This window comes from Chinchilla lanigera, unplaced genomic scaffold, assembly GCF_000276665.1.
Source record: "Chinchilla lanigera isolate Chin_1 unplaced genomic scaffold, ChiLan1.0 scaffold00094, whole genome shotgun sequence".
NCBI lineage: Eukaryota > Metazoa > Chordata > Mammalia > Rodentia > Chinchillidae > Chinchilla > Chinchilla lanigera.
In genome coordinates, this window is record NW_004955495.1 from 3,133,930 (window position 1) to 3,161,858 (window position 27,929).

Genomic DNA, 27,929 nt, shown 5'->3' on the forward strand with positions numbered 1-27,929 from the left:
CTGGCCGCACAGCTGGCCCGCGGTGCCCTCCGCGCGCACAAAGGACCGCGCCCCTCCCCCGGCCGCGGGCACAGGTCGGCCGCGCGGGTTGTCGACTGCTTCACCCCACCTCCACCTCTCGTTGTGTCACCCTTGCCATCTCTCCCGTCCCCGTCACCTTGCTGGCAGCAGGCTGCCGCCGGGGGAGGAGGGGGAGCTGGGCCCGGCCGCCGGCCCCCTCCTCAACCTTGCCCTCGCCACCCTCGCGCCTGTAGTTCTGGGAGGTGATCAGCGACGAACACGGCATCGACCCCACCGGCACGTACCACGGGGACAGTGACCTGCAGCTGGAGAGGATCAATGTCTACTACAACGAGGCCACGGGTAGGGCGCAGGGCAGCCTTCTGGTGAGGGGGCGCGGGTTGGCAGGGAGAGGCCGGAGGCTCGGCGCCTGCTCGGCTCCCTGCGCTCACGCCACCTGCCCTCCATCTGCTCCCCTGCAGGAGGGAATTACGTCCCCCGAGCGGTGCTGGTGGACCTGGAGCCCGGCACCATGGACTCCGTCCGCTCAGGCCCCTTCGGCCAGATCTTCCGGCCTGACAACTTCGTATTTGGTGAGTGCTTCAGGTGCCTCATGAAGACGGGCCGCCTCAATGGAAGGAGGCGCCCGCTGACCTGTGTCTGTCATCCCAGCCCTGTGGGAGGCCGAGGCAGGAGGACTGCAAGTTCCAGCCCAGCCTGGGCAACTGAGTGACTTAGCAAGACCCTGTCTCAAAATTTAAAAAAATAATAAAAAGGGCTGGGTATGGAGCTCAGCAGGAAGGTGCTGGGCTCAACCCCCAATACTAGAAAAAATTAAAGAAAAGAAAGTGTTCCACATAACACCAGAGTCAGTGATGACCGCAGGAAAGCGACGGGGACACAAAGGCCGCTCTGGGAGCCCGGCGGGAGACAGCAGGCAGGTCGGGGAAGGCTTTCAGACATGGCATGTTTTGTTCTGTATTTTGTTTTTTGAGACAGACTCTTACTACGTAGTTCAAGTCAACCCTGAGCTCACCTCACAGTGTAGCCAAGGCCACACTCAAATTTGCCATCTTCCTGCCTCAGCCTCCCAGAGTGCTGGGATTACAGTTGTGAACCACTGCAGAAGGCAGCATCTTAATTCACCAGACTGGTATGGTGCAAATGCCAGCTCAGCCACTTCATGAATCCAACCAATAGTGAGCCCTGCCAGGCGAGGTGGTACACACCTATAATCTCAGCACTCAGGAGGCTGAGGCAGGAGGATCACTGCAAGTTCAAAGCCAGCCTGGGCTAGATAGTGAGTTTAAGTCCAAGCTGAACTATGTAGGGAGATGCTGTCTCAAAAAAGCAAACAACAACAACAAAAAAAAAAATTAAGGATGGTCACTGGCTCCCGGGAAAAGGTAAATAAGCATTCATTGCTGTGCTATTATTTTCATTATCGCTATTGATATCTGCCACCTGAAAGATGACTCAGACCTGGTCTGGCCAGGGGTCACGGAGGGGACAGAGCAGGTGAAGGAGGCGGGCACGTTTTCAGCACGTAAACGCAAGGGTGCTTCTGAGGGCCTCTCTCCCCTCTCCAGCACCCCGCAGCCCTTGTCCACGCACGCAGGGCCGTTCAGAGCCTGACTGGATATGCTGTGCTCTCCAGTCAAGTGACTTCCCCTCTCTGATCTGCTCAGAGACCTGAAAGATGAGGTGGGCACGGCTGTGAAGAAGCCCCAGTGAGATTGGCAGAGGGTGTGAGGCACTGTCGAGGGACTATGGTGGCCCCCAGGTGGGACAGCAGCTTCTGTGGCCTCCCGGAGAAGGAAGCACGGGGAGGGCTGTGGTGGAAGTGTGGACTCAGGGCCGGCTGTGGTGGTGCCCGCCTCTCATCCCAGCACTCCGGGAGGCTGAGGCAGGAAGATCACAACTTGAGCCCAGGTTAGGCAACTTAGTGACTTAACAAGACGCCGACTCAAAATCAAACATAAAAAGGGCTGGGGGTGTGGCGCAGTGCGAAGGTTGTGGGTTCAAGCCCCAGTACTGGAGAAAGAAAAAGGAGATTGGGCAGAGACGGGTGCTGCCAAGAAAAACAACAAGGTGAGGGCACGGGAATGCGAGGAGGGTCACCACAGGTCGGGGTGGGGACTGTCAGAGATGCTTTAACGAAGGGGCGACTTTTAGCAAAGACTTGAAGGCAGCGAAGGAGGAGCTCTGCGAGGAGAGGATGTGAGCCCGAAGAATTCCAGGCCGCCTCGCGGTCCATGCAAAGGCCCTGGAGCAAGACCGAGCCTGACATTAGAACAAGCACGCCCGTGTGGCTGGAGCAGAGGGAGCGAAGGGGGGACAGGGGACGGGCCGCTCTACCCTGCGGGCTGCGGGACAACTTGGGCTTTGGCCCCAGGGCAGTGGGAGCGGTAGAGGGCCGAGGGCAGAGGAGGGAGGGACCGCACTCGGTGCTCACAGCGCCCTCTAGCGGAAGGGAGGACTTGGGCTATTAGTCAGGAAAGGAATTGGGTGATGATTTTGAACTCAAGTACGTGATTTGATTTAGGTTTTCCTAGGCGTGTTCTGCCTGCTGGGCGAAGGTGGGACACAGGTGGAAGCAGGGAACACGGTAATAGTAGGGCTGGAAATGTAGCTCCGTGGCAGAGCTCTTGCTCAGCGTGTGGGAGGCACCACGTTCTATCTCACCGCGAATAATAATAACGATGATGATTATTATTATAGTAGTAGTAGTGGACATGCTATTACACACTAGGTAACAAGAGACAACAGTAATATGCTGCATGTTTCAAACAGCTAGAAGAAAGGACTTTGAATCTTTTAACCATAAAAATGAGGAATGAGAAGATAGATATGTTTGACCTAGTCTAAATATTACACGAAGTACACACTTGTCAGAACATCTTGTGGTACCCCATAATATGTACTTTTTTTTTTAAGACTGGTTCTTGCTTTGTAGCCCAGGCTGGTCTCGAAACGATCTTCCTGCCTCAGCCTCCCAAGTGCTAGGATAACAACTATGCACCACCATGCCCCACTGCTACTGTTAGCTAACCCTCAGGGGCCCTCCAGGTTGAGCAGACCTGTGCAGGGTGGGGGCTCCCCATCAGCACTCACGTGGTCCCCGCTTTCCCTCTGCAGGCCAGTCTGGAGCTGGCAACAACTGGGCGAAGGGCCACTACACAGAGGGCGCAGAGCTGGTGGACGCCGTCCTGGACGTGGTGCGCAAGGAGGCGGAGAGCTGCGACTGCCTGCAGGGCTTCCAGCTCACGCACTCGCTGGGGGGCGGCACCGGCTCGGGCATGGGCACCCTGCTGATCAGCAAGATCCGCGAGGAGTTCCCCGACCGCATCATGAACACCTTCAGCGTGGTGCCCTCGCCCAAGGTGTCCGACACGGTGGTGGAGCCCTACAACGCCACCCTGTCCGTGCACCAGCTGGTGGAGAACACTGACGAGACCTACTGCATCGACAACGAGGCGCTGTACGACATCTGCTTCCGCACCCTCAAGCTGACCACCCCCACCTACGGCGACCTCAACCACCTGGTGTCGGCCACCATGAGCGGGGTGACCACCTGCCTGCGCTTCCCGGGCCAGCTGAACGCAGACCTGCGCAAGCTGGCCGTGAACATGGTGCCCTTCCCGCGCCTGCACTTCTTCATGCCGGGCTTCGCGCCCCTCACCAGCCGGGGCAGCCAGCAGTACCGCGCCCTGACGGTGCCCGAGCTCACCCAGCAGATGTTCGACGCCAAGAACATGATGGCCGCGTGCGACCCGCGCCACGGCCGCTACCTGACGGTGGCCGCCGTGTTCCGGGGCCGCATGTCCATGAAGGAGGTGGACGAGCAGATGCTCAGCGTGCAGAGCAAGAACAGCAGCTACTTCGTGGAGTGGATCCCCAACAACGTGAAGACGGCCGTGTGCGACATCCCGCCGCGCGGCCTCAAGATGGCAGCCACCTTCATCGGCAACAGCACGGCCATCCAGGAGCTGTTCAAGCGCATCTCGGAGCAGTTCACCGCCATGTTCCGCCGCAAGGCCTTCCTGCACTGGTACACGGGCGAGGGCATGGACGAGATGGAGTTCACCGAGGCCGAGAGCAACATGAACGACCTGGTGTCCGAGTACCAGCAGTACCAGGACGCCACGGCCGAGGAGGGCGAGTTCGAGGAGGAGGCGGAGGAGGAGGTGGCCTAGGACCTGCGCTGCTTCCAACCTGCTTCCAACCTGACCCCTAGACACCCTCCCTGTCCCACAGTCCTGACGCTTTCCGTCTGCTCCCTGCTGGGCTCGGCTCTGACCCTAGGACCCCAGGAACACCCCTCCCCGCACCCCTGACAGTCCTTTAGATCACCGCCTCCCTGACCCTGACCCACCGTGACCCCTGAACCCCGCTGTCTCTGACGCCCCTGGAGCTCTTCCAACTCTGGCATCCCCCTGAGCCGTGCTTCGTGGCCCTGTAATGCCCATCTTTAACTTAATAAGCCCTCTTTCCCCCCCCCACCCCTTCTTCACCTTTGACCTCTCCAAAAATCTCTACTACACCCCTAGACCTGCAAGCCATGGGTGACTATTGACCCCTCTTCCAGAGCCCTCAGCCCCATGAGCCCCGGGCCCCCTCTGACCCTCCCTGCTCCCCGCTTCATGCCTGGCCTCCTCCCCTCAGCTCCTCCTACCTTTTGGACCAAGCAGAGATCAAGGCCTGGAGCCCTGGGAAAGAGGGGTCCCCACCCTGTTGAACCCCACCATCCTCTCCCCTGCCTCGCCCTCATGAATAAAGGAATTGTTCGCCTGGCCTGTTTCTGCAGAGTTCATGCCCCCTCCTGGTGCGGCAGGCCCTGCCCTGGACTGTTAGGCTGAAGAGCACAGCCCCTCCCTGGCTGTGAGCATGAGTGTGTGTGTGTGTGTGTGTGTGTGTACTGTCTGTCTGTAGCAGTGCTAGAGACTGAACCCAGGGTCTTTGCACTGAGCTACATGCCCAGCCCTTTTTTCATTTTTTTGAGACAAGGTCTTGCCAAGTTGCCCAGGCTGGGCTCAAACTTGTGACCCACCTGCCTCAGCCTTCCAGAGTGCTGGGATGACAGGGGTGTGCCACTGCTTCCTCCTTGTGCCTGGGTTCTGACCGTCCCCCTGTCCCTGTCCCTGTCCCTGGTTCCTGCGTGTCCTCTCCCTGGGCCAGCTCCCACGGGGGTCGTGTAGCGCAGCCTGGTGCACAAGAGGCAGAACCAGAGGGAAAGGAAGGGGAAGCATCTGAGGCCCACTGACTCCCCACCTGCTGCTAAGAAAGGAAGGGAGCCGCAGGCGCGAGTGTGACTGCGGGGACCAGACATGGCCCAGCGTGACAGGATGGACCCGGAGATCTGGCCCCGGAGCCCTCCTACCTCTTGCCCACCCACCCCAGGCAAGGCCAGGAAGCAAGATCGCCTGGGTTTCTCGCTGCGAGTGGGGGCTGGGGCCTCCGTCCGGGGACGGGGACGTCACTCTTGTCAAACTTCCTCTGTCAGCCACACAGGAAGCTGAGACGGCCCGGGGCCCAGTCGTAGCAAGCACGGGCCCCCAGGACCCCCGGAGAGCGCCCAGCCAAGCCGGGCCAGCCCTGCAGGGACCATGGGAACGAGAGCTGAGTAAGAGCCACCCCCTCCCTCATCCATGGACCAAGATTCCCAGGCAGGGCTGGGGACAAGAGGAGCCAGGGACAGGGATTCCCAGGGCAGGCCTGGGAGCTACCGCGACCCACAGGGGCAGGTGGCAGGGGTCAGGGCAGGACCTCAGCCAGCCTGCCCTGTGCATTCCACTCTGGGGCCTGTTCAGGCCGGCCTTGGTCAGTCGGTCTGTCTGTCTCTGTCTCTTTCTCTCCCTTTCTCTCTCTGTCCTGCTCCAGCTCAGGGATTCAGTCTGTGACTCTGGGAGTGTCTGCGCCCCTCTGAGCATGTGCCTCTTGGGGTTTCCTTGACCCCAAGTCTCAGCATCCTCTTGTGAGATGTGAGGGGGCAGGGAGGAAGGCAGGGGCTGCAGGGCTGGCAGTTAGTAGCAGGACATCCTGGCCTCCTTTCTCCAGGTAGAAATGTAGAGTCAGCCACGAGGCTGTGGGGTGTGCGACTGAAATATCACACAGACACACAGGCAAGCCACAGCGTCCTCACACACTTACCCAGAGACACAGCCCAGGGAGAACAGGCAGATGTGATGCAATTTACCTGCATACCCAGTCACCCACGCTTACCGCTCTGCCCCACAGATCCATGGGACAGTCAGTCATCCTTTCAGGCAGACACCAGACAGAATCACACACACACACACACACACAACTGCATGCTCACACAAGTCAAGCACGCAGACACAGATGGTTGCACTCATGCTATGCACAAGCAACTCTGTTGCACATACAGCCTTGCACAGTCACACACCACCACAAACTCCTGGGGCCGTGCACACAGCAGCACACCTGCTCACACACATATGCACAATCACACACTTGTGCTGAGTGGCAGGTACATTCCCACATACATAGAAGCAAGTCCGGGACCACTGACGCCCCTTCCATCCCACAGAGGGGGTCCCACCGCGGCGTTTGACTGGTTCTTCGAGGCTGCCCGGCCCGCCTCCCTACAGGAGGGTAAGTGGGGGCACTGGGAGGGGCGGTGCAGTGGGCTCAATGCCCGGAATTTAGAAGCGTCTCTTCTCCATAGATCCTCTCATCCTGCGTCAGTTCCCCCCAGACTTCAGGGACCAGGTATTCAGGAGGCCCCTTACTCCTTCAGGGCCAGGCCGGGGGCCGGATCCTGGGGGCAGGAGGCAGTCTGTGCTTTGGCCCAGAGCCTGGGGATGGGGTCTGACCGAGTGACAGTCCGTGCTCCTCTCCACCTCCAGGAAGCCATGCAGATGGTGCCCAAGTTCTGCTTCCCTTTTGACGTGGAAAGGTATGGAAGGGGACAGACACGGAAAAACTCTAAGGATTAAATACCCAGAATCTTGAATCAGAGGACCATACACCCAGGGACCTGAAGGAAAAGGGACCCAGACAATCCGGGACCCTGACACCGAGGGAAGGACCTATACGCATAGGGACCCACAGAATCAGGGACTTGGGGCTCCCAGGGACTCGGACACAGGAATCTATGGCCCAAGAACCACAGGCACTGAGATTCTGACCCCCAAGGACCCGGGGCCCCAAAGCCTCTGACTACTCCAGACCCCTCCCTGCAGAAAGCTATGAACGATAGAATCAGCTACTAAATGACCAGAAGAACTAGGGCCTATGCAGCCAAGGCCCTGCCCAGTGGGCGCAGCACCAGGAGCGCCCTTGGAGGGAGTCGGGGCCCAAGCACCAGATCTCCCTGAGCGCCTTTCCCACCCGCAGGGAGCCCCCCAGCCCCGCCGTGCAGCACTTCACCTTCGCCCTCACGGACCTGGTTGGCAACCGCAGATTTGGTTTCTGCCGCCTGCGAGCCGGCGCCAGGAGTTGCCTCTGCATCCTCAGGTGTGGCCCAGGGGGCTCTGGGACGGCGTGGCGGGAAGGACTGAGGTCTCCAGGGACTTCTGGAGCCTGACTCCTCTCTCCACAGCCACCTGCCGTGGTTTGAGGTGTTCTACAAGCTGCTGAACACCGTGGGGGACCTGCTGGCCCAGGACCAAGTGAGACCAGCTGCCGCGTCGGCCCCCGCAGCTCCCACCCAGACCTCAGTCCCTCGGAGCCTCCCCGGCCGCCCAGCCTGAGCCAAAGCCCTCAGAGGCTGGAGGCCGCCTTCTAACTTAGACTCCCCGCCCCGCCCAGGTCTCGGAGGCCGAGGAACTGCTCCTAAACCTGCGGCAGCAGGCTCCGCCCGGACCCCAGGCCACACCGAGGCTGGAGCTGGTGACTAGCCCCCCAACCCCCAGGCAGAGGGTGAGGCGCTGCCCCCGACCCTGACGACCACACAGTTTTCCTTGTCTCCCAGGGCAGCGGCGTGGCCATCTCCAGCGGGCACGGAGCCCCGCCGCCTGCGCCCGAGAAGAGCCGGCTGGTGAGCAGGCTCGGGGACCCTGGGTGGTTGCGCGCCACGGGGCCAAGCCCCGGGCTGACCGAGTCCCCCTCGCCAACGTCCCCCGCAGCTTCCCTGCTTTGTGGCTCCTGACTCCGGCTGCCTGCCATCCATTCCAGAGAATGTGAGTGGGGCCGAGGGAGGGAACTCGGGGAGCAGGGACGAGTCCCTGAACCCCGAGGGGGCTGCAAGATCGCGGCGTCCGCCCGTGCCCAGCGCGCACCCCTCTCCGAGCAGAGAAACCTCACGGAGCTGGTGGTGGCGGTGACGGATGAGAACCTCGTGGGCCTGTTCGCCGCGCTGCTGGCAGAGAGACGGGTCCTGCTCACGGCCAGCAAGCTCAGCACCGTGAGCAGGGGCCAGCCGGGCAGGGGAGGGGAAGAATGCGGGGCTGATTCCCAGGGAGGGCTGAGAGCAAAGTTCTGGCTCCAGGGATCGGTGTCGTAGCCCCTCCCCTTCGGGAGCGCTGCAGGCAGGCACCGCCCACTGCGCGCAAGAGCAGGCCTGGCTCCGCCCCCTGGACGGCGCGATACGCGAGCACCACACTGTAGCCCCACCCCTAGGTCAAATGTGGGCGGTGGCAACAATAACTCCGCCCCCGTAGGGCGTGGTCAGCGGACGATTCTAATCTTTCATTTTTAGGGATGGGGTTAGTGAGGTAGAGTCGTGGCTTGACCCTTAGGGATGCGACGAGGGTAGGCTGAATCTTAGCTCTATCCTCAGCACCGCAACGAGGGAAAATACCATTTCTAAGTGACTTACAATACTCATACAATGTAAAGGCTATATAAATAGTTGTTATGGTGCACCTTTAGGGTCAGTGGCAAGAAAAATTCTGTCTATGTTCAGTACGATGTGGATAGAACCCAGGACCTCCTCACTGAGCTCCATCCCCAGCTGTTTTTTAATTTTTGACACAGGATGTCCCTAAATTGTCAAGTTGTCCAGGCTGGGCTGGAACTTGCAGTCCTTCTGCTTCAGCCTCCCAGAGTGCTGTGATGACAGGCATGCATATACATATGTAAAATTTTTCTGAATATTTCTGATCTGAAGTTAGTCAAATCCGCGCATACGGAACCCCCACCCCACCCCCAGATACCGAAGGCTGACTGTAATTAGCCTGCTCACCGGGTTGTTAGAGGTCTGCCCTTACACATTACCCCGGTGTCCGCTGAGGTAGAGAGGACCGGAGCCTGGGGACGTCTGAGCTGCCTGCTCAGGCAGGGCCCTTGACTCCACGACCCGATTGGTCTCCAGCTGACGTCCTGCGTCCACGCGTCCTGCGCCCTCCTGTACCCCATGCGCTGGGAGCACGTGCTGATCCCCACGCTGCCCCCACACTTGCTGGATTACTGCTGGTGAGGAGTGGGGGGCTGAGGAGGGCCAGGCCTAGCTAGGAAGAGGCCTGAGGGTTGGGGGGACAGGCGTGACCCCACCCTCTGTCCGCAGCGCGCCCATGCCCTACCTCATCGGAGTGCACGCGAGCCTTGCGGAGGTAAGCGGCAGCCCCGCCCCGGTATCCCCAGATGTCCTCCCCTACCTGGGCTCTGAGTAGCTGTCGCCCTCCTCACCTCCCCCGCAGAGGGTACGCGACAAAGCCCTGGAGGATGTCGTGGTGCTGAACGTGGACACTAATACCTTGGAGACGCCCTTCGACGACGTGCGGGCGCTGCCTCCAGACGTGGTGAGTGCCTCCTCCACGACCGCCCTCCTCGCGCTCCGGGAACGGAAGCCCCACACATCGAGGGACTCCCGCTTCTTCCCCAGGTGTCCTTGCTGAGGCTGCGGCTCAGGAAGGTCGCGCTAATTCCGGGAGAAGGGGTGTCTCGTCTCTTCCTCAAAGCTCAGGCCCTGCTCTTCGGGGGGTATCGCGACGCACTCGTCTACAGCCAAGTGAGCAGCGGGGACAGGTGCCGGGGGAGAGATTGCTGTCGTGGCTCTGGGAAGGAGTCACAATGTGGAAGATGCCTAGTGTTTGTGAAGGGCTTACTATCACCTCTGGTTGCTCGTCTGTAAAATGGGATTCCACTAGTACCCATCCAAAAGGCAGTGTACCACAGGCACGTGGATTAGTGCCAAGCATATAATAAGCATTCCACTGATATAGGTTTCACTATTTCTGTTCAATGCTCAGCATATTCTAAGATGGATACTTTTATAGCCCCATTTTACAGAGGAGAAAACTAAGGCTTGGGGAAGCATCCTGATACCAGAACCTGCATCTGCTCACTTCCGAGCTCTGTTCCGCCTCCCCCATTTTTTACAACTGTTCCATAAGAACTTTGGGGGAGGCTGGCGTGGTGGTGCGCGCCTGTCATCCCAGCACTGGGAAGGCTGAGGCAGGAGGGTCGGGTTGCCACAAGTTTGAGGCCAGCCTGGGCAACATAGTAAGTTCAAGGCTAGCCTGAAATACATAGTAAGGCCCTGCCTCAAACAAACGAAAACTGGAGTATCACCTGCACATCTAGCATTCTTGTCAGCTCTCCTTTTAGGATACAATCAGTATGTGTCCACTCCCCCACCTACCCCCACGAAGCAGGCTCCTGTCCTTACCCCCACAGTCTATGGTCCACCCAGAGGCCAGAGGCTACCTGTCACATCCCTGCTCTGTCTTCCCAGGAATCCCAGCTCCCTTAGGTAAAAATTCAAGCCCTCCCAGAGGCCCACAAGGCCTGCACAGGGTCAGGTACGCAGACAATGCCCCAAGTATGTCGGCTACATAGGTTATAGGGTAGAAGGAGGGAGGAGGCTGAGGGCAGGACAGCTGCAGGGGCTCTGATGATGTGGGCCCTTCTTCTAGGGCCAGCCGGTGACCTTCAGTGAGGAAGCCTTCTTGGCTCAGAAGCCTGGGGCACCCCTGCAGGCCTTCCACCGGCGGGCTGTGCACCTGCAGTTGTTCAAACAGGTTCGCAGATGGCTAAGGGACAGAGGTGGACCACTGGACTCCTGGGGGCACTGTCAGAGTGGATGATTAGGTCCCTGGGGGCAGGGCAGGGCTGGGGCAGACTCCTGAGTCTCATAGGCAAGGCTACAACAGATTTCGGGGGTGTTAGGGTAGAAATGAATCCTCTCCAGCAGGATCCCCCCACTCCAGGGCCCCCAAGCGAGAGAGGCAGCACTAAATTCCGCATTCCAAAAGCTGAGAGCTGCCAGGCGTGGTGGCACACAGCTGTAATCCCAGCACTCGGGAGGCTGAGGCAGGAGGATCGTTGCAAGTTCGAGGACAGCCTGGGCTACAAAGTGAGCTCAAGGCCAGCCTGAACTGCATAGTGAGACCCTGTCTCAAAAAGACAAAAAAAATAAAAAACCTGAGAGCCGCTGGGCTCCTGGGCTCCTGAGGGTCAAGACACATTTTTAAGCCCCTGGAGGAGTTTGGGCCCAAATTACTGGGTCCCTAAGCAGGGATCCTCCTGGGGTGAGGATCTGTGCAGGATTCCAGAGTTCAGGTCCTGAGTGGGGACTCCTTTTCAGGTAGAGGGGAGGTCCCCCTAGGTCCTAGGAATGGGTGGAGTGGGGCTGGACTCTAGGGTCCTTCAGGGTGGGGCTTGGTTCTAGGGTTTGTAAAGATGGGGGTGCAGTATTCCCAGCTCATTGAGAGAGGGTGGGTCATCTGGAGGGGTGTGGTCTGCTCCCTGGGGACCAGTCCTGATTTGGGAGCTGGAAGAATTAGGTTTCTGGTACCAAGGCAGGGATCCACATCTGGGGTTCTTGGGGTGAATGGGGGGACACAGCCCTGGCTTTGAGACTTGTCTGACCCTCTCCCTCACCCCAGTTCATTGAAGCTCGGCTGGAGAAGTTCAACGCAGGGGAGGGCTTCTCAGATGAATTCGAGCAGGAAATCACCTGCTGTGGGGCCTCCACAGGTGAGCCTGGGTCCTGGCTGGGGTCCCCACCAGCACCCCAGCCCCGGCCTGCGTCAGTGACCACCACGCTCTTCCCTCACCCCAGGCACCCTCCGCTCCTATCAGCTCTGGGCTGACAACCTCAAGGTAACGACACTAATCCATCCCTCCTTCTGTGGTTTAGTTTCCGTTGCATTCATTTAAAGAGGCAACTGAGACCCAGAGAAGGACACGGGTCTGTCCAGCAGCACACAGCCTAGAGTGAGGGTCAGGGTCTGGGGCCCAGCCCTGGTGACTCCAGGGACCCCGCCTCTCCATTGGCATCTTTCTTTCCCAGAAAGGTGGTGGTGCCCTCCTGCATTCGGTCAAAGCCAAAACCCAGCCAGCTGTCAAGAACATGTACCGCTCGGTGAGGCTGGGCTGGGCTGGGTGGGCACTCCCCCGGGGGATGGGAGAGAGCACATGGACACTTCTCCGCTTCACAGAAACAGGGCATTTTGATTCCAGTAAATGCATACATTTCTCTCAGAACTGAACCAGCAATTAAACCATTAAACATTCTCCCCGCTTTTATTTTCCATTTACTGTATTCGTTTTTATCACAATCATCTCACCCATTTCACACTGACAACCAAGTTTCACGGGGGAATATCTTTTGTCCTTCCTGGTACTGCGTCCCAGCGCCCGTGCTTGGCATTTTCTCCCAATCCTGAACGTTTCCTGGGACCAAGTTTCGCAGCTCAAAATTGTCTCTTTGATTTTATTCTTCACTTGACTTTGAGGCAGGTGACACAAGTTTCCAAGGCCACCGTGCCAGTCCCTGTTTCCCACAGAGGTTATTTCTCCCAGGAACACTTTCATGCTAGTCAGAGGGCCAAAAGTTTGCATGACTTCTTAGGGGGCAGCTGCGGAGGAGTGAATGTGTTGGGGACACACAGGGATGGACAGCTGGCACAGCGTGGCGTCCTCCCTCGGGGACAGAGGGCTGATCTCGAGTGCCCAGTGTCCAGTCGCCCTCAGTCTCACCCTCCCGTGGCTCTTTTGCAGGCCAAGAGCGGCTTGAAGGGCATGCAGAGCTTACTGGTGTACAAGGTAAGTCGCGTTTCAGTGGCCAGCGCCTCCACGGGGAGTAGGGTGTGGTCCACCGCTCCGGCATCCTCTTCCTAGGACGGGGACTCCGGCATGCACAGGGTGGGCTCCCTGAGGGCCCCGGCCCGCACTAGCCGCTCAGAGCGCCTGCAGCAGCGCCTGCCTATCACCCCACACTTCGGACAGGTAAGGTACCCCCCCCCCCGCCATGCACACAGTGCAAATGGTCACCAGCAACATCTGCACTCTCTTCTCACTCCCCCCACTTCAAACTCACCCTCCTCCAGAAAGCCCCAGCCCCCTGACTCTGCACCTCCTCTTTTGCAGAACCGGCCCCTGCGCCCCAGCAGGAGGCTCAGGCTGAAAGAGCAAACTTCTGAGTCCCCAGGAGAGAGGTGAGTCTGGGTGGGGGCTGGTGTTGGAAGGCACAGCCAGCATTAATACAGAGGGTCCCCAGACTCCAGAGCAGGCCAGCCAGGGCAGGGGCACGGGGGCCGCAGGCAAAGAAATGGACACCTGGGCTGTCCACCGGACGCAGGTCACCCCCTGGGAGCCCTGAGGATGCCCACGGCCTGTGGCCAGAGGAAACCCTGGACAGCAGCTTTTTGGGTTCCGGGGAGGAACTGGATTTGCTGAGCGAGATTCTGGACAGTCTAAGCGTAGAGACCAAGAGTGCAAGCAGCCTGCGGCCCAGCCAGAGCTTAGACTGCTGTCACCAAGGTGACCTGGACACCTGCTTCAGCCTGGTGAGAGCCCCCACAGCCAAGCCTCCCCCACCCGCTCATCCTAACCGCCAGCTACCTTCCCATCACCGCCCCTGCTCCACGCAGCCCAACAGACCCGGAAGAACCAGCTGGCAACCAGAGGACGAGACGGCACCAGAGCTCCAGCCCCTCTCCCTGCCTGCGGACTTGCCGTCCCTGCAAATCAGCCCGCCTCTGGACGCCACAAGCTCCCCCCAGAACACCAGTCCTCAGCTGTCCCCCGAGGCCAACCAAGGAGCCATGCTTCCGTCCGAGTCTTCCACAGCCACTGCAGACCTGAGCACCAAAGGGGGCCCCAAATCCTCTCCTGCTCCTGAGCCCGTGAACCTTCTGGCTGGCCCTCCCCACAAGGTGGCCGAGGGTCCCAGAGCCCAGCACCACCCAGGCTCCAGGCTCTCGGCAGTGCCCACCCAGCCCAGCCCTCCAGAAAGCGTCCAACTTCCGATCCCCACAAAACCCACCTCCGACACTACCTGGACATCCCATTCGCTTGATTCTCCCCCAGACCCCAGTTCTCCAGAGAACCCCGGAGCCCAGCTTCCCCAGGTCCTGCTACAGCATGTTCAGTTCCAACTACCCGAGGAGCAGGGAGCCCCTGATCCCCCTGCTTCCCCCACCAGCAGCTGGCGAGAGCCCCCGGCTGGAAGGCGGCCCCGAGTCGCTGATCTAAAGAAGTGTTTTGAGAGTTAAAGATCAGGCGTCTGGAAGAAACCCCAGTCCCTAATAAAACCATACAGAGCCTAAAGCTGGTTTTTCCTACTGTTTCTCTCAGGGGCCTCTCTCTGCTCAGAACCCCACCCCATCTACCACCCTTCCTCCAAGAGAAGCCTCTGGACCAGTAGACGCTCCTAGGTGAATCTATTTTTTTTTTGCGGGGGGGCGGGTACCAGAAATCAAACTCAGGACCTTGCGCTTGCCAAGCAGGCGCTCGTGCCACTGAGCTATATCCCCGGCCCTCCTAGGTGAATCTGAAAGTCCTCCCCCTGGGAGTCCCCCCAACCCAGTCTCCTAGGATTCTTGCAACCTTACATTTCACCTCTGTTTCCATGTCATCCATCTAGGCTAATGTTCCCACCAGCTCAAAAAAAAAAACAAAAAACTTTATTACAGCTCACTACCAATGTTATATAAATATATAAAAATTGAACAGCCCAGCCCTCCCTTGCCCTCAGAGGCAAAGTCTTTAAGCACCTTCTTCCCTTCTATTCTTAAGCACTGGATGAATCTGATTGCCCAGAGAGGGCACTGCCTTCCCCCAAGGTCACACAGCAAGGAAGGGAGGTGGATGAAGGAAAGGGGACCTAGATGGGTAGGCAGCCCCGAACCGTCTCCTTGGAGTCCTGGGGGGCCTGGGCCTCGGCTGCGTGGGAGAACTGAAAGAAAGGACAGGGGGCTGTTGGGCCTGCAGAGGCAGAGGAGCAGCACACAGCAGCGCCAAGGTGATGGGTGCAACAAGCGGGGAGGTGGGCCCGCAGCCCCGAGCGCCTGGCTGCATGCAGAGTCAAGCAGAGGCAGCATGCCGCAGAGCCCGGCGCCCCCGCGTCCCCCACGTCCTCCTGAGCTGTCAGAGGCTGGCGTCTCGGTGGCAGCTGCTGGGGGCCAGGGTGCACTGGGCTGTCCTTTGCGGTGGCAGTGGCTGTGGCCCCAGCAATCAGATGAGCCGCTCTTCGGGGGGCAACTTGAGGTTGGGGGGTGGAGGCGCACGGGCACCCACCTGCTCCTCAACGCTGGGCCGGTAGGTGCCCTCTGTTTGCCGCTTCTCCCGAAGTTTCCGTACCAGGAGCACCAGCCCCACAATCAGGAGCAGGGCACCCAGGATGGAGAAGACCACGATGATAGCAGTAAGGCCCGCTGGAGACTGCGGGCAGAGGAAGCAGGTGTGACCACCTGGGCCCCAGGGTCCCATCTGCCCGCCCCCCCTGCTCTGCACCTGGGCTCCTCCCCCAGCCCCTCAGCACACCTGCCGCTTCCAGTGATCTGCCCCATACCTGGGGGTGCTTGGATCCTCATTCACTTTTCTGGGACCCCCTCAAGACTCCCCCCGACCTACACACCTGCCACATCCCCTGCCCTCACCATGCCTGCAGCTCTAGGCTCCATAGCATTGGCATAGGGGACACCCACCAGGTACAAAGAGTGATTCAAAAATACAGTGAATGTTAAAATTGTGAAATTGTAAATACAGTCAGGAGTGGTGGCACACGCCTATAATCCTAGCCCGCAGGAGGCTGAGGCAGGAGGATCACCATGAGTTCAAGGCCAGCCTGGGCTACATAGTGAGTTCAAGGCCAGCCTGAACCAATAGTGAGACCCTGTCTCAAAAAACCAACAAATAAATAAATAAATACGTAAAGATACTAAAAGACACACTGGCATGAATCCCCCTCAAAATATCCCTCTCCTTTTGTTTTTTTTGTTTTTGGTTTTTTTCCAGTACCAGGAATCAAACTCAGGACCTTGCACTTGCCAGGCAGGCACTGTGCCGCTGAGCTAAATCCCCAGCCCCTCCCTCTCCTTTTGAACACATCTATCCCCATTGTTCTTGCCACTTTCTGAAGCACTTCTAAAGGCCCTATTTTTTGAGAGCCTCAGGAGGTGCGATCAGAAATACAGTGAATGCAGCTGCTGAGTGCCATCTAATGGAAAGGTTCATGAAGACACGGTAGCCAAAGTGTACATAAGGACCAACGTGTACAATAGGTATTGTGCAATAGGAAGAAAATGTTCAAATGGGGAGGGGACCAAGGGTGGGAGTAGGGGGTAAGGAAAGATGGGAAAAGTTTTAAAAAATGAGAAAAGAAGGGAAAACATGGAAACAAAGCTTTTATAAGTGGGGAGGGGAGAAGGGATTGAAGGGAGGTGAGGGGAATGGGGAAAAAAAAGAATCAAGTTATATTATGGACAGATACAAATTCTCTATGATGAATATGATCATTATATATATCTAAAATGTACCAGTAAAATCTGATTGGAAAAAAGAAAAGAAGATATTGAAACCTTCAACTACAAAAAAAAGGAGGGAGCCAGGTGTGGTGGCGCACGCCTGTAATCCCAGCACTCAGGAGGCTGAGGCAGGAGGATCATTGCAAGTTCAGGACCAGCCTGGGCTACAAAGTGAGCTCAAGGCCAGCGTGACCTACATAGCAAGACCCTGTCTCAAAAAGACAAAAAAAAAAAAACAAAAACAAAAATAAAAACCAAAGTGAGAAGCAGTATTTTGTGGGGAATTCACAGCGATGAATGTTTTACTATAACGAATTTCTTTCACTTTACTTAAACACACAACCATACGTTCTTTTTTCCTTTTCTGGACAGGGTCTCACCATTAGTGAGGCTGGCCTCCAACTCATGGCTATCATCCTGCCTCAGCCTCCAGAACGCCGGATGACAGGTGTGCGCCGCCATGACCATAAGCACATTTTCAGTCGCACCTGGCCTTTCCATCCCGCCTCCTCGGAGCTCTTAGCACCCTTACTCTGAGCCTTTAGGTCCCCCGCTGTCCCACTGGCCTTCTAGTCTCTCCCACTTGGAGTTGTCCAATGCCACCCTGTCTTGCTCACCCGGAGGGGCCCAGTCCCCTCTACCTGCTGCTTATGGGATCCCAGAACAGCCCCGCTCCCCTCTTCCCACGCATATCCCAACTCACCAGGCCCCCATCGGAGCTGAGGTCAGGCATGGTGCTGCTGGTGCTGCTGTTGCCATCAGAGGTGGGTGCAGGGTCTGGGTAGAGAGGGTGACTCAGTCCCCGTCCAACCTCCCCTTCCGGGCCCATCTCCACCCACCCGAGAGGGCCCAGCTTGGCCCTTCCAAGTCTCCCCTGGGAACAGAGATCCTGGCTACAGGGAGCCGACCCCACCCCCACTGCCTGCTCTTCTGCCACTCCAGCGCCCCCCTGCAGGGCCCAGCAGGGAGTAAGGAGCCCACAGTTGTTTGTGCAAGTAGGGGGCTGTTAGGATAGATGGTGTCCGGAAGCCACCACCCAACACACACACTGCTGCCACGCTGGCCCTCGGCCCTCAGGACCTGGGCAGGCCCTGCCTTTCCCGGGAGTACCTGACTCACACCTCCCCCCAGGGCCCCCTAATGCAACAGGGCCGAGGAGCCCGCTGGGCCCACACCTATGGCCAGCAGAGTCAACCCGCACTCAGGGCTCCGGGCAGCCTTCCTCCCCAGTCCCTTCCTGCCCACAGCTCTCAACTACAGGGCCTCAGGGACACCTGGGTCCCCTCCCCCAGCCCACAATGTCCACCTCCCCCCCCAGAGCGCTGGAGTTCTAGCCCAACCCGCCCTGTCCCGAAGGAGCCAGAAACTAAAAGCCCCAGCCTCTCCCCAGCGCCCCCACGCCCATCGCCCAGCTCTGCACCCTCCGGGTGCCCCAGGTACCCAGCGCCTCTGAGCCCGGGAATCCAGCGCACCCCTCCCCGAGGGCCCCGGGCCAGGACCTACCTTGCCCCCAGGCTCGGTCCCGGCGGGCGGGCAGCAGCACCAGGCCAAGCGCCAGGAGCAGCCCCAGGCCCGGGGTCGCCATGGGCTGGGAGTTGTGTTGGTGACGCCAGGGACCCGGCTTCCAGAGCGCGCCGCCTCTACCACCGCATCCTGGGCCGGGGGTAGCTGCGGCCCGGCACCTGGGCACGGGCGGGGGAGAGAGGCCGGAGCGCGGCGTTGGGGACGACCCGGGCGCAGGCTGGCGGGGCAGGCGCCGCGCTCCAGGACACCCGGGCCGCCCCGCCTTCGCCGCCGAGGGTCAGAGATTAAAGATTAACTCCCGAGCGAGCGCGTTCCAGGGCTGGGAAAAGGGACGGGCAAGGGGGTGGGGCGGGCCGGTCCGCGCGTCCTTCCGCCTTACCTGGCCAGGGCGTCCCCGACCTCTCACCGGCTCGCTGTCCCGGACCCTCGCTCGAGCTCCAGGGTCCGTCCCGCCTGCCGCTCCCTCCGACCCCCGGCCCCGCCCGCTCACGTGACCCGGAAAGTTTAGTCACTTACCTGGGAGGGGAGCGCACTTCCGGCTTGTGCACCTGAGCCTGGAGGGGCGGGGCCCGGAGGGGCGGGGCCGCGCCGCCGGCGCACCTGCCCGGAAAGCCAATTGCGTATGGGGAGGGGCGGCGAGGGGGAGGACGCGCGCAGGTGCACGGACTTCGCACCTGTACCGCACATCTGTAGGGTCGCACAGGTGTGGAGATACACAGGGCACGTAGACGCCGGTGAGTGAGGCCTGGGAGCTCCTAATGAAATAAACACCTCCGTAGACGATACCTGCTGATGTTCCCAGGTAAGAACCCTTAGGGAGACACCGGCACTGAATCACCTCCATACGGGGCATAGCTGAATGAAATCACAAGGTGTGGGAGACACCTCAGTTACAGAAGGAGGCGCTCCTGTGTTGGACCACACCTATTTTCTGGAACCGAAACTGCTTGGCTCACCTGTGAAATATACGCTACTTGAATGAGGGAATTCTTGTATGGAAATGTGAAGGGAATGCCTGTTTCGAGAAATACCTGCATCTAAATACACCCGCATGGGACCCCATGGATGTACACTTGACTGGGACATGCGGTACCTGTGTAACACGTTCCTGGGTACAGGACACCCGCTTGACAACATCCCTGGGAGGTAAAAGATACAGCCGTGGATAAACAGCACCTGTCTACAACCCAGTTCTTTTTTTATTTTTATTTTTTAATGAAATAGGCTCTCGCTATGTAGCCCAGGCTGGTCGAGAACTTACATCCATCCTCCAGCTCAGCCTCCCGGAGGAATACTGACATTACATGCGTGCAGCACCGCATCCAGCAAAGAACTGAACTCAAATCAAGGGAAACCCGAACCGCACGTGCGGGAGGCGCTCCACACACTAAGGCACAACTGTGGGACAATCGGCAGGACAGACGGTCCCGTGTACTGAGCCCCACCGTCAGGCACGTACCTGCCCCCATGTTGTAGGGCACCTGAGCGGGGCACCTGTGAATAAAACATCTGTTGGCTGTCAGAGGTTTCCTTGGGACCGACCTGTTCACAAACACCTGGCCGGACAGCGGCCGGGCTGGAACCAAATGAGCCCTGACGGCTGCATTTTTGGATAAAGGGTGACAGGCACACGATCCAGTCCCAGGGAATCTCAAGTAGAGACGAACAAAGGGTGATGAGTGCATTCCAGAGTATAAAGTGATGGTTAAGGATCCAAGATGTGTTTAATTCCCCGCTTTAAGCCAGGTGTGGTATTGCGCGCCTGTAATCCAAGCCCTGGGGAGGCTGAGGCAGGAGGACCCTTGCTGTGGGTTCAAGGCCAGCCTGGGCTACATAGCAAGACCTTGTCTTAAAACAAAACAAATCAAAACAAAACAAAAAATCGCTGCTTTTCTGGGAGTGAGGACTGGGAAATTTAATAGCTCCTCGTCTATAAAGTAGAAACGCTAGTATCCCCTACCTTATAGGGGCAGGCGAGGACAGTGCGGGAGGTGAATAAATGGTCTGGCAAGTGCAGGGCAGGAAGCAATGTTTGCTACTACTATTATTAATATTATTATTATTCGCTGTCAAGTGGGCGCCCCTCCCCCTAACGGCGATTTATGAAACGGCTTCCCAAAGTACAGGGAGGGACTTTGGCAGGTGCAGCAAGAGCGTAGGGCTGGGACTCCGCCTCCAGGGCAAGGCCACCGCTCCTCTTCCCCAGGGGCGCGCTGAACACAGAAATCCCCCAGGCTAGGAGCAGATTGCCGGGCGCCCGAGGCCAGCCGCGGCCCCTTTAAAACCGCCTGAAGGGCCTTGAGGCGCCAGGACCTGAGGCTGCCCTGGGTCACCAGGGAGGTCCACGGGGGGGGGGGGGGGGAGGGACGGGCGGGCGCAGCTCAGGCTCTGGCCAATAGGAAATCGACTCTGCAGTTGCGCCGCGAGTTGATTTTGTGTTTCCCAGCCCGAGTGAGACTGAGAAAGGAGGGGCGCGGGAGGGCTGAAACGACAGACAGGGAGCGCAGACTCTTGATCCTGAGTTTCTGTCACCGAGTGGAGAATCTGTCCGCGCGGACGGGCAGATGAAGGATTTAGTCGGCTCAGGGTTCTTGCGTTCGTCTGGGAAAAGCGAGAACTTTAGTTCCTGAAGAGGATTAGTAGGAGAAGGAGGTCAAGCGGTAAAGGGATTATGAAACCCAATCCCTGACGTCTCCTTCCCTCCTCCCCTTAAAGACAGGGGAATGAGTAAACTGAGGCGAGCAAGGATGGAAGTTTGAAACCAGAACGAAGCTACTGAGCTTGCTATGCTCTTTCCCTGGTGCTCCTCGACCGTGCACTCCCGGAGCATCCTAAAAGATCCCTCCCCACACCCCTAGCTCCGCCCTCGCCCCCTCCGCCTCTCCCCAACGCGGGGGGGGAGGAGACTCAAGTTCTGGCGCGGGCGGCGACGGCCAGCACTCATCCCTTCCAGCCAGTGCCTGAGCCGGGCGGTGCGGTAAAGAAGCACCGGCTTCCTTGGCCTCGGAGCTGGCCCTGCGGGGCCCCGGGGGGGAGGGGGAGCCCCAAAGCCCCCGCTGAGGCTGCCGCTGCCGGGCCTCCCCCTCCCCCCCACGCTTCCCAGGCAGGCACCATGCGGGGGGGCTCGAGCGACGCGGAGCGGCGCCAGCGCTGGGGTCGCCTTTTCGAGGAGCTGGACCGTAACAAGGATGGCCGCGTGGACGTGCACGAGTTGCGCCAGGGACTGGCCAGGATGGGTGGGGGCGACCCAGATCGCGGCGCCCAGCAGGTACCCTCGCTGCTGGGGACCCCCTTCCTTGTGCACCCGCTCCCGGGTCCCCTGGACAGAGCGGCTGGAACCTCCAGGGACTACCTGTGGCTGGACTCCAGGACCTCTGTCTCCGTTCCCTTCCCCCTGCCCACTCGGGTCTGGCCTAGCGGGATCGAAAGGCAGGTGGCCAAGGGCCCGGGCCTGCAGGCTGGCTGCCCACACGGGTACCCTGGAGGTGGGCCATGTCTGCCACGGGACAGAGCAAGGGCTTTCCCACCCCCTGTCCCGGACATGCTCTCCCGTGGACTCTGCACGGCCCAAGACATGTCCTGCCCCCACCCCCAGAGGACACACCCTCCCCATCTCCTTTGGGCACCCGCTGCCCAGCCCCTGCTTGCAAGCATGGCTTCCTGGCATGGCTCCTTGCCCCAGGCTGTGTGCCGGCTGGGACTCCATCAGCTCTGAGGCCGCCCTGAGCCGGGGGTGCACCTGTCAGTTGCGTTTCAGTCACCCCATTTTGCCGATCCTTCGTGCCCATAGCCCCTGAATCTGCTCACAGCACCCTGAGAACTTCAGCCCCAACTCCCACTTTCCAGATAGGGAATGTGGAGGCCGCTGGCCTCCCAGCCCCACACTGCCCACAGCTGGCTCCTCTAAAGGATGGCCATGGGGACAGGCTTTTGTAAGTGACAGCTGGGAGAATCGGCTTTGGAGACAGTGATCGAAGGTTACCATTTCCCAGCTCTGTGACCTTGAACTAGTTACTTGACCTTTGCAGAGCCTCAGTTTGCTCGCCAGGAAAACTGGGCAGCGGCCACACACACCCCACATTGCCGTGGTGGGCTTGGGCATCTTGCTGGGCAGGAGCTGAAAGGAGAAGGGAGCGATGTCCCCTGCCCACTTGCTGGAATTGCTAGGGGCCCTGGGTTCCTGAAGTGTAGGGCTCTTGTTGTGCCCCTTCCGGATAGGGCACAGCCTCCTGAAGCCTACTCTGTCCCCTTCCCCTCTGCCAGGATCGCTCGCCCGCGGAGGGAGAAGCCGATGCAAGTGGCGGCCTAGACCTGGAGGAATTCTCGCGCTACCTGCAGGAGCGGGAACAGCGCCTGCTGCTCATGTTCCACAGCCTTGACCGCAACCAGGACGGTAAGCCTGGCTGCAGGTGGGGATCAGCCTCGGGTGGATGGGGTTAGAACTGGCAGGAAGCCTCCGAGCAGCGAGGAGGGGGAGGGCTGCTGCTTCTGATGACTCACGAGCTATTTTAGGAGCTCTCCTCACCCCCATCGAGGTGGTTCGAGTCCCAGCCAGCCCAGCCCACTTCCTTTTCCCTTCTGAAGCAAGACCCCTATTGTTGCCCTTAGATTTTGCTGGGCAACAAAGATTCTCCCATAATGCTTCTGGGTTCCCTCGGGGACAGAGACACCCACCCCCTAGGAACTTCTGGGCTCTAAATGTTTCATTGTAATACCTTGTGACATAAGGACCCCCATGCATTCATTCATTCATTTATTCCTTCATTCCTCCATTCATAGAAGACTCTTCAGTAGTACCTTGTTCCACCTCTCTGACCCAGTGCATCAGGGACCTCACTGCACCCCCTACAACCTTGCCCTGGGTTTCTCCTGGTCTTGCTAGATCCTGTCCATTTCAAGCGGCAGCGATATTTAGTACTGGGGTCTCCCGGAACCCTCCACTCACACCCTTCCCCACCTCTGACCCGCTTTCCAGGTCATATCGATGTCTCTGAGATCCAGCAGAGTTTCCGAGCTCTGGGTATTTCCATCTCACTGGAGCAGGTGGAGAAGATTCTACAAAGGTAAGCAGCTAAAGGTGCAGAACTGCAGGTAACTCGGGCCCCCAGGGCCCCTCAGGCACCACCATCTTCTGAGCCACCGAACCAGGTCCAGGGAAGGTGGAGCTGAGAGGCTGGTCTCTGGAGTGAGACACATTTTGAGCCAGTTGTTTTTAACCATTCTGAGCCTCAGTTTCCCGTCACTGTAAGACGAAGGTAACAGGGTTCCCTGATAGCTGGGAGTGAGGAATCGGAACAGGGCGACCTAGGGAATGGGATTAGAGCAGTATGAGCGATGTGGATAGCTCTCTGTCCCTCAGTGCGCCCCAGACCTGCAGACCGCACAGCACCTCACCCAGCCTGAGGCACTGAGCTTGTCTCAACCCTGCCCCCAGCATGGACCGTGACGGCACGATGACCATCGACTGGCAGGAATGGCGTGACCACTTCCTGCTGCACTCGCTGGAGAACGTGGAGGATGTGCTGTACTTCTGGAAGCATTCCACGGTGAGCGGCCTGAGGCCCGGCAGCAGGGCCCTCTCCTCCTGCTCAGCTGGGAAGGCTGTGCCTCTACTGTGCAGACGGGAGCCGCTGAGGACCGGAGCTGTCTCTCTCTTCCTGCACAGGGGGTTCAGGAGCCTGGGGACCCATCCAGGACATCTCCACTGTCTGGGGGGGCCCATCAGTCTTACTAGGGGACGTCTGGGGACAGCTTGTGGGGACAGAGGGTGTAGGAGAGAGCTCGCCAGATGGGCTTCCGGTCCCACACCACACACATCTCCCTTTCTGCCACGCTGTGTGCCCGTCCGTAAAGGATCTACTCCTGGATAGAAGAGCCAGGAAGCCACTGGCTTTTTAGGCTCCAAGGGATCTATCGGAAGTGGGGGTGGTTGTTCTCAATGCCAACTTCCCAAGACTCACCAAGATGTGCTGGTGTCTAAAGAGGATCCACCCCTGGGATCTAACAAGCTTCTCTCAGGAGACCCAGAGACTTCTATCTTGTAGGGGGACCTTATTGGGAATTCTGAACTGGGGAGGAAGAGTTCACTGGGAGATCTTGAGAGGCCTCGGGAGGGATCTGCTGGGGTCCCTAGGTGGGAGGTTGCTCACAGGAGCTGGTGTGGCTCAGGAGGGATCTTCTGGAATCCTTATAAGGGAGACCCTTGAGTGGGATTTACTAAGCTCTAGAGGGAGATGCTTGGGTAGGATCCATTGGTGAGAATGGGTGGGTCCTTTGGTAGGATTTGACAGGTCCTTTGGTGGGATGTGGGGTTTTTTTGTTGTTGTTTTGTTTTTTGGTTTTTTTTCCAGTACCAGGGATCGAACTCACGACCTTGCACTTGCCAGGCAGGTGCTGTGCCACTGAGCTTAATCCCCAGCCCCAGATGTGGTGGTTTTAGGTGGGATATGGGGGTCCTTCAGTGGGATTTGGTGGAGGAATCTTAAAGTCTTACATTACATAGAGACCACTGGGGTGGATGTTTTGGTGGCATTCGTGGGATCCCAGAAGGATCTCCTGGCCTCTCCAGCAAGATTCCCTGTGGACTCTTTGAGGTGTCCTGGGATTCGTGGAGGAGACTGTCCGCTGAGGACCCCTGCAGGGCGTGACAGCCCCAGGCCCTGCCTGTCCTCAGGTCCTGGACATCGGTGAATGCCTGACGGTGCCAGACGAGTTCTCGAAGCAGGAGAAGCTGACGGGTATGTGGTGGAAGCAGCTGGTGGCCGGCGCGGTGGCCGGCGCTGTGTCCCGCACGGGCACAGCTCCTCTGGACCGCCTCAAGGTCTTCATGCAGGTGAGGGACGCTGGGGGCCCCGGCTTGTCCCCCAGGTCTGGAATCTAGGACGGGATTCCAAGGCCCCCTTGTCTCCCCACCCAGGTCCATGCCTCAAAGACCAACCGGCTCAACATCCTGGGCGGCCTGCGGAGCATGGTCCGGGAGGGGGGCGTCCTCTCCCTGTGGCGGGGCAACGGCATCAACGTGCTCAAGATCGCGCCTGAGTCGGCCATCAAGTTCATGGCCTACGAGCAGGTGAGGGCGCAGGGCCCGGCCTAGGCTCGGGGACTTCGGGGTCGGCTGGAGGTGGGGGTGTGCCGGGGCTGCTCTCGCCCACAGTGCCCACAGCGGGCTGGTTGTGGGGCAGCCAGTAAATGGGGCGCGTGGAGCCTCCTCCCCAAGCCCCACCCAGCTCCATCTCCTCCCTCAGATCAAGCGGGCCATCCGGGGACAGCAGGACACCCTACACGTGCAGGAACGCTTTGTGGCTGGCTCCTTGGCCGGTGCCACGGCCCAGACCGTCATCTACCCCATGGAGGTGAGGAGGTGTCGGGGAGACAGCCATAACTTCCGGTCCTCCTTGCCTTGGCTCTCCCTGATTCAGGGCCACAGCCCATGGAAGCAGTGCCCTTCCCGTCTAGCCTGTCCGGGAGCTACAATTTGAACTGGCTGCTGCAGTCTGAGCAGTAACTTTTGGGAACCATGACCTTGGTCAGAACCCCTTGGGTAGTAGTCATAGCAACCAGCCATTTCCGGATGTGTTTCTTCTAGGGATAGAATGTTGTTCCCAGAGGTTACGGTTTCTAGACACTCATTTCACAAAAAATCATTTTACATCTCAGGTTATGAGGTATATCACTAGGATTCTAAAAGTGACAGAAAACTCTAACTATAAATGAAGCCTTAAAGCTGGGCCTGGTGGTGCATGCCTATAATCCCAACACTCAGGAGGCTGAGGCAGGAGGACTGCTGTGAGTTTGAGGCCAGCCTGGGCTGCAAAGTGAGTTTAAGGCCAGCATGAACTCCATAGTGAAACCCTGTCTCAAAAAAAGACAAAATGAAAGAGAGAAAGGAAGGAAGGAAGGGAGGGAAGGAGGGAGGGAAGGAGGAAGAAAAGAAAGAAGAAAAAAGAAAGGAAGGAAAAAAGGAAGAAAAAAAAGAAAGAAAAAAGAAAGTCAGTCAGTCTTGAGATGAGCAAGTCAGGCCGGGGGTGGACCCAGAGTATTAGAGACCCAGGCTCCTTCTGTCCATTTGCTGTCCCACCATCTTGGTGAATGGCACCAACCTCATGGTCCAGTGTGGCTGCTTGCACTCTGTTCATCACCTCCCACGTTCCAGCCAAAAAGAAACCACAAAAGAAAGTCATACATACCTCTTTCCTTTCCTTCTGTTTCATTAGCTAGGAGTTAGTAACATGGCCATACACCTAGGGAGACCAGGAGAGGTAGACTGTATTTCTAATGGCTGTGTGGCTGCTGAAAATTATCTTGCTATTATCAAGGAAGAAGGGAACAAGGTATTGGAGGGTTGCCACAGGCTTCTCTAGTAGGCATAACCATTTCAAATAGATTAGGGGGAAGCAGAAAATTGTCAAGTACATAAATGTTTTTGCTTTGGGGTACTGGGGACTGAACCCCAGGCCTCTGCACTGAGCTACATCCCCAGCTCTTGTTTATTTTTATTTTTTTTATTTTTGGTGGTGCTGGGAATGGAACCCAGGACCTTGTGCATACAAGGCAAGAACTCTACCACTGAGCCACATCCCCAGCGCCCCCTGCCACCAGCTCTTTTTATCTTTAATTTTGAGATAGGGTCATGTTAATTTGATAAATTGCCCAGACTAGTCTAGAGTTTGTGATCTTCCTGCCTCGACCTCCCAGAATGCTGGGATCTAATTATAATTTTTGTTTCATTCAGTTCTTCTCAGGGTATCTGCTTCTAGGAGTACCCATTTCTAGGTATCGTCACTCCGAGATGTGGTGTTCGGGCTGAGCAAGTTCTGCAGGGGTCACTGGCTTCTTCCAGGTGCTGAAGACGCGGCTGACCCTGCGGCGGACCGGCCAGTACACGGGGCTGCTGGACTGCGCGCGGCGGATTCTGGAGCGGGAGGGGCCCCGCGCCTTCTACCGCGGCTACCTGCCCAACGTGCTGGGCATCATCCCCTACGCGGGCATCGACCTGGCCGTCTACGAGGTCAGTGAGCAGCCTGCCCTGCCCTCCCTGTCCCCTCCGGGGCCGGCCCTCGGAGACACCCCTCCTTCCCCCGGGGCTGGCTCAGCGGAACTCCTGTAGCCAGGGAGGGGAATCATAGGGCGAGCATCGCAGTAGGCCTTGGAGTCCCGGGGACCCCTCAGGTGTCGGACTCCCCCACTTCCTGTTGCAGGAAGCTTTGATTGGCACGCAAGGTCCTGAGTTCCGGTATCCAAAAAAAAAAAAAAAGCTTTGATTGGCAGCTCAGCTGTCTCCGGTCACCGGAAGTTGGGGACCCTGGAGCTCCTAAGGGCCATGACAGCAGGCAGATGCGCCCCAGAGACGCCCACTTTTCCCAGAGAAGTAGCAGACGCAGCCTCCGCCCTGGTCCCCAAACTCTTCAGGCCCATTCAAGCACCTCTGTCCCTCCAGACCCAGAGCCACGCTGAGTATCTCCGGGCCTTTGTCGGCAGAGGCAGGAGCCGAGGGGCTTCCACTTTCTCTTCTAAGAGTGCACCCTCCGCTTACACCCCTCCGGGCGGCCTCAGCAGGCCCTCCCCGTCATCTTACCAGTGTCTGAACAAAGGACCCCATACTTTATTTTACGTTGGATTCCTGCCCCCGCCCTTTTTTGGGTTCTGGAGATTGAACTCAGGGCCGTGTCACTGAGCTACATCCCCAACGCTTTTTTATTTTTTTATTTTGTTTTTGTTTTTGGTCTTTTTCAGACAGGGTCTCGCTAT

The 27,929-nt window shown here is 58.4% G+C and overlaps 4 protein-coding genes across 10 annotated transcripts in view; 3 read left to right on the forward strand and 1 right to left on the reverse strand.

The window, feature by feature from the left end:
• Positions 1–251: 251 nt before the first annotated feature.
• Tubb4a (tubulin, beta 4A class IVa) lies at positions 252–4,796 on the forward strand. The gene is made up of 3 exons (XM_005405712.2): positions 252–363; positions 483–593; positions 3,139–4,796. The coding sequence occupies exons 2-3, from the start codon at positions 533–535 to the stop codon at positions 4,194–4,196; spliced, it is 1,119 nt and encodes a 372-aa protein (XP_005405769.1). The 5' UTR covers positions 252–363; positions 483–532; the 3' UTR covers positions 4,197–4,796.
• A 685-nt stretch (positions 4,797–5,481) lies between these two features.
• Dennd1c (DENN/MADD domain containing 1C) lies at positions 5,482–14,460 on the forward strand. Of its 7 annotated transcripts, none has more exons than XM_013505302.1 (23): positions 5,482–5,623; positions 6,551–6,615; positions 6,689–6,732; positions 6,870–6,919; positions 7,360–7,479; positions 7,565–7,634; positions 7,774–7,854; positions 7,937–8,002; positions 8,091–8,144; positions 8,237–8,368; positions 9,278–9,378; positions 9,470–9,515; positions 9,603–9,704; positions 9,788–9,913; positions 10,821–10,925; positions 11,793–11,883; positions 11,969–12,009; positions 12,200–12,271; positions 12,910–12,954; positions 13,030–13,137; positions 13,279–13,346; positions 13,490–13,697; positions 13,782–14,460. In XM_013505302.1, the coding sequence occupies exons 1-23, from the start codon at positions 5,607–5,609 to the stop codon at positions 14,403–14,405; spliced, it is 2,436 nt and encodes an 811-aa protein (XP_013360756.1). In that variant the 5' UTR covers positions 5,482–5,606; the 3' UTR covers positions 14,406–14,460. The 7 variants fall into 7 exon arrangements, with proteins under 7 accessions (XP_013360756.1, XP_005405768.1, XP_005405767.1 ...); XM_005405711.2 differs by having other exon boundaries at positions 8,258–8,368; XM_005405710.2 differs by having other exon boundaries at positions 13,490–14,460.
• A 339-nt stretch (positions 14,461–14,799) lies between these two features.
• On the reverse strand, positions 14,800–18,340 carry Crb3 (crumbs family member 3; the record flags this gene model as incomplete). The annotated part of the gene is given in 4 exon segments (XM_013505306.1): positions 14,800–15,088; positions 15,430–15,573; positions 17,362–17,435; positions 18,162–18,340. Coding segments are annotated over 4 exon segments (372 nt in total). The 3' UTR covers positions 14,800–15,016.
• A 2,754-nt stretch (positions 18,341–21,094) lies between these two features.
• Positions 21,095–27,929, forward strand: part of Slc25a23 (solute carrier family 25 (mitochondrial carrier; phosphate carrier), member 23) — a gene marked incomplete in the record, with an annotated part of 16,256 nt that continues 9,421 nt past the window's right edge. The window contains 8 exon segments of the mRNA XM_013505307.1: positions 21,095–21,450; positions 22,446–22,575; positions 23,158–23,245; positions 23,617–23,728; positions 24,856–25,014; positions 25,099–25,251; positions 25,427–25,534; positions 27,022–27,189. Of these exon segments, the coding sequence (XP_013360761.1) occupies positions 21,295–21,450; positions 22,446–22,575; positions 23,158–23,245; positions 23,617–23,728; positions 24,856–25,014; positions 25,099–25,251; positions 25,427–25,534; positions 27,022–27,189 (1,074 nt within the window).

What these genes read in the sequence shown, in the direction of transcription:
- Dennd1c (XM_005405710.2), top strand. An exon ending in CGGCCAGCAAGCTCAGCACC is followed by an intron (nt 8,369 to 9,277) that starts GTGAGCAGGGGC and finishes ATTGGTCTCCAG; the next exon opens with CTGACGTCCTGCGTCCACGC. An exon ending in GGGCGCTGCCTCCAGACGTG is followed by an intron (nt 9,705 to 9,787) that starts GTGAGTGCCTCC and finishes CTTCTTCCCCAG; the next exon opens with GTGTCCTTGCTGAGGCTGCG.
- Tubb4a (XM_005405712.2), top strand. Translation starts at nt 533, where the DNA reads ATGGACTCCGTCCGCTCAGGCCCCTTCGGCCAGATCTTCCGGCCTGAC. An exon ending in GCCTGACAACTTCGTATTTG is followed by an intron (nt 594 to 3,138) that starts GTGAGTGCTTCA and finishes TTCCCTCTGCAG; the next exon opens with GCCAGTCTGGAGCTGGCAAC.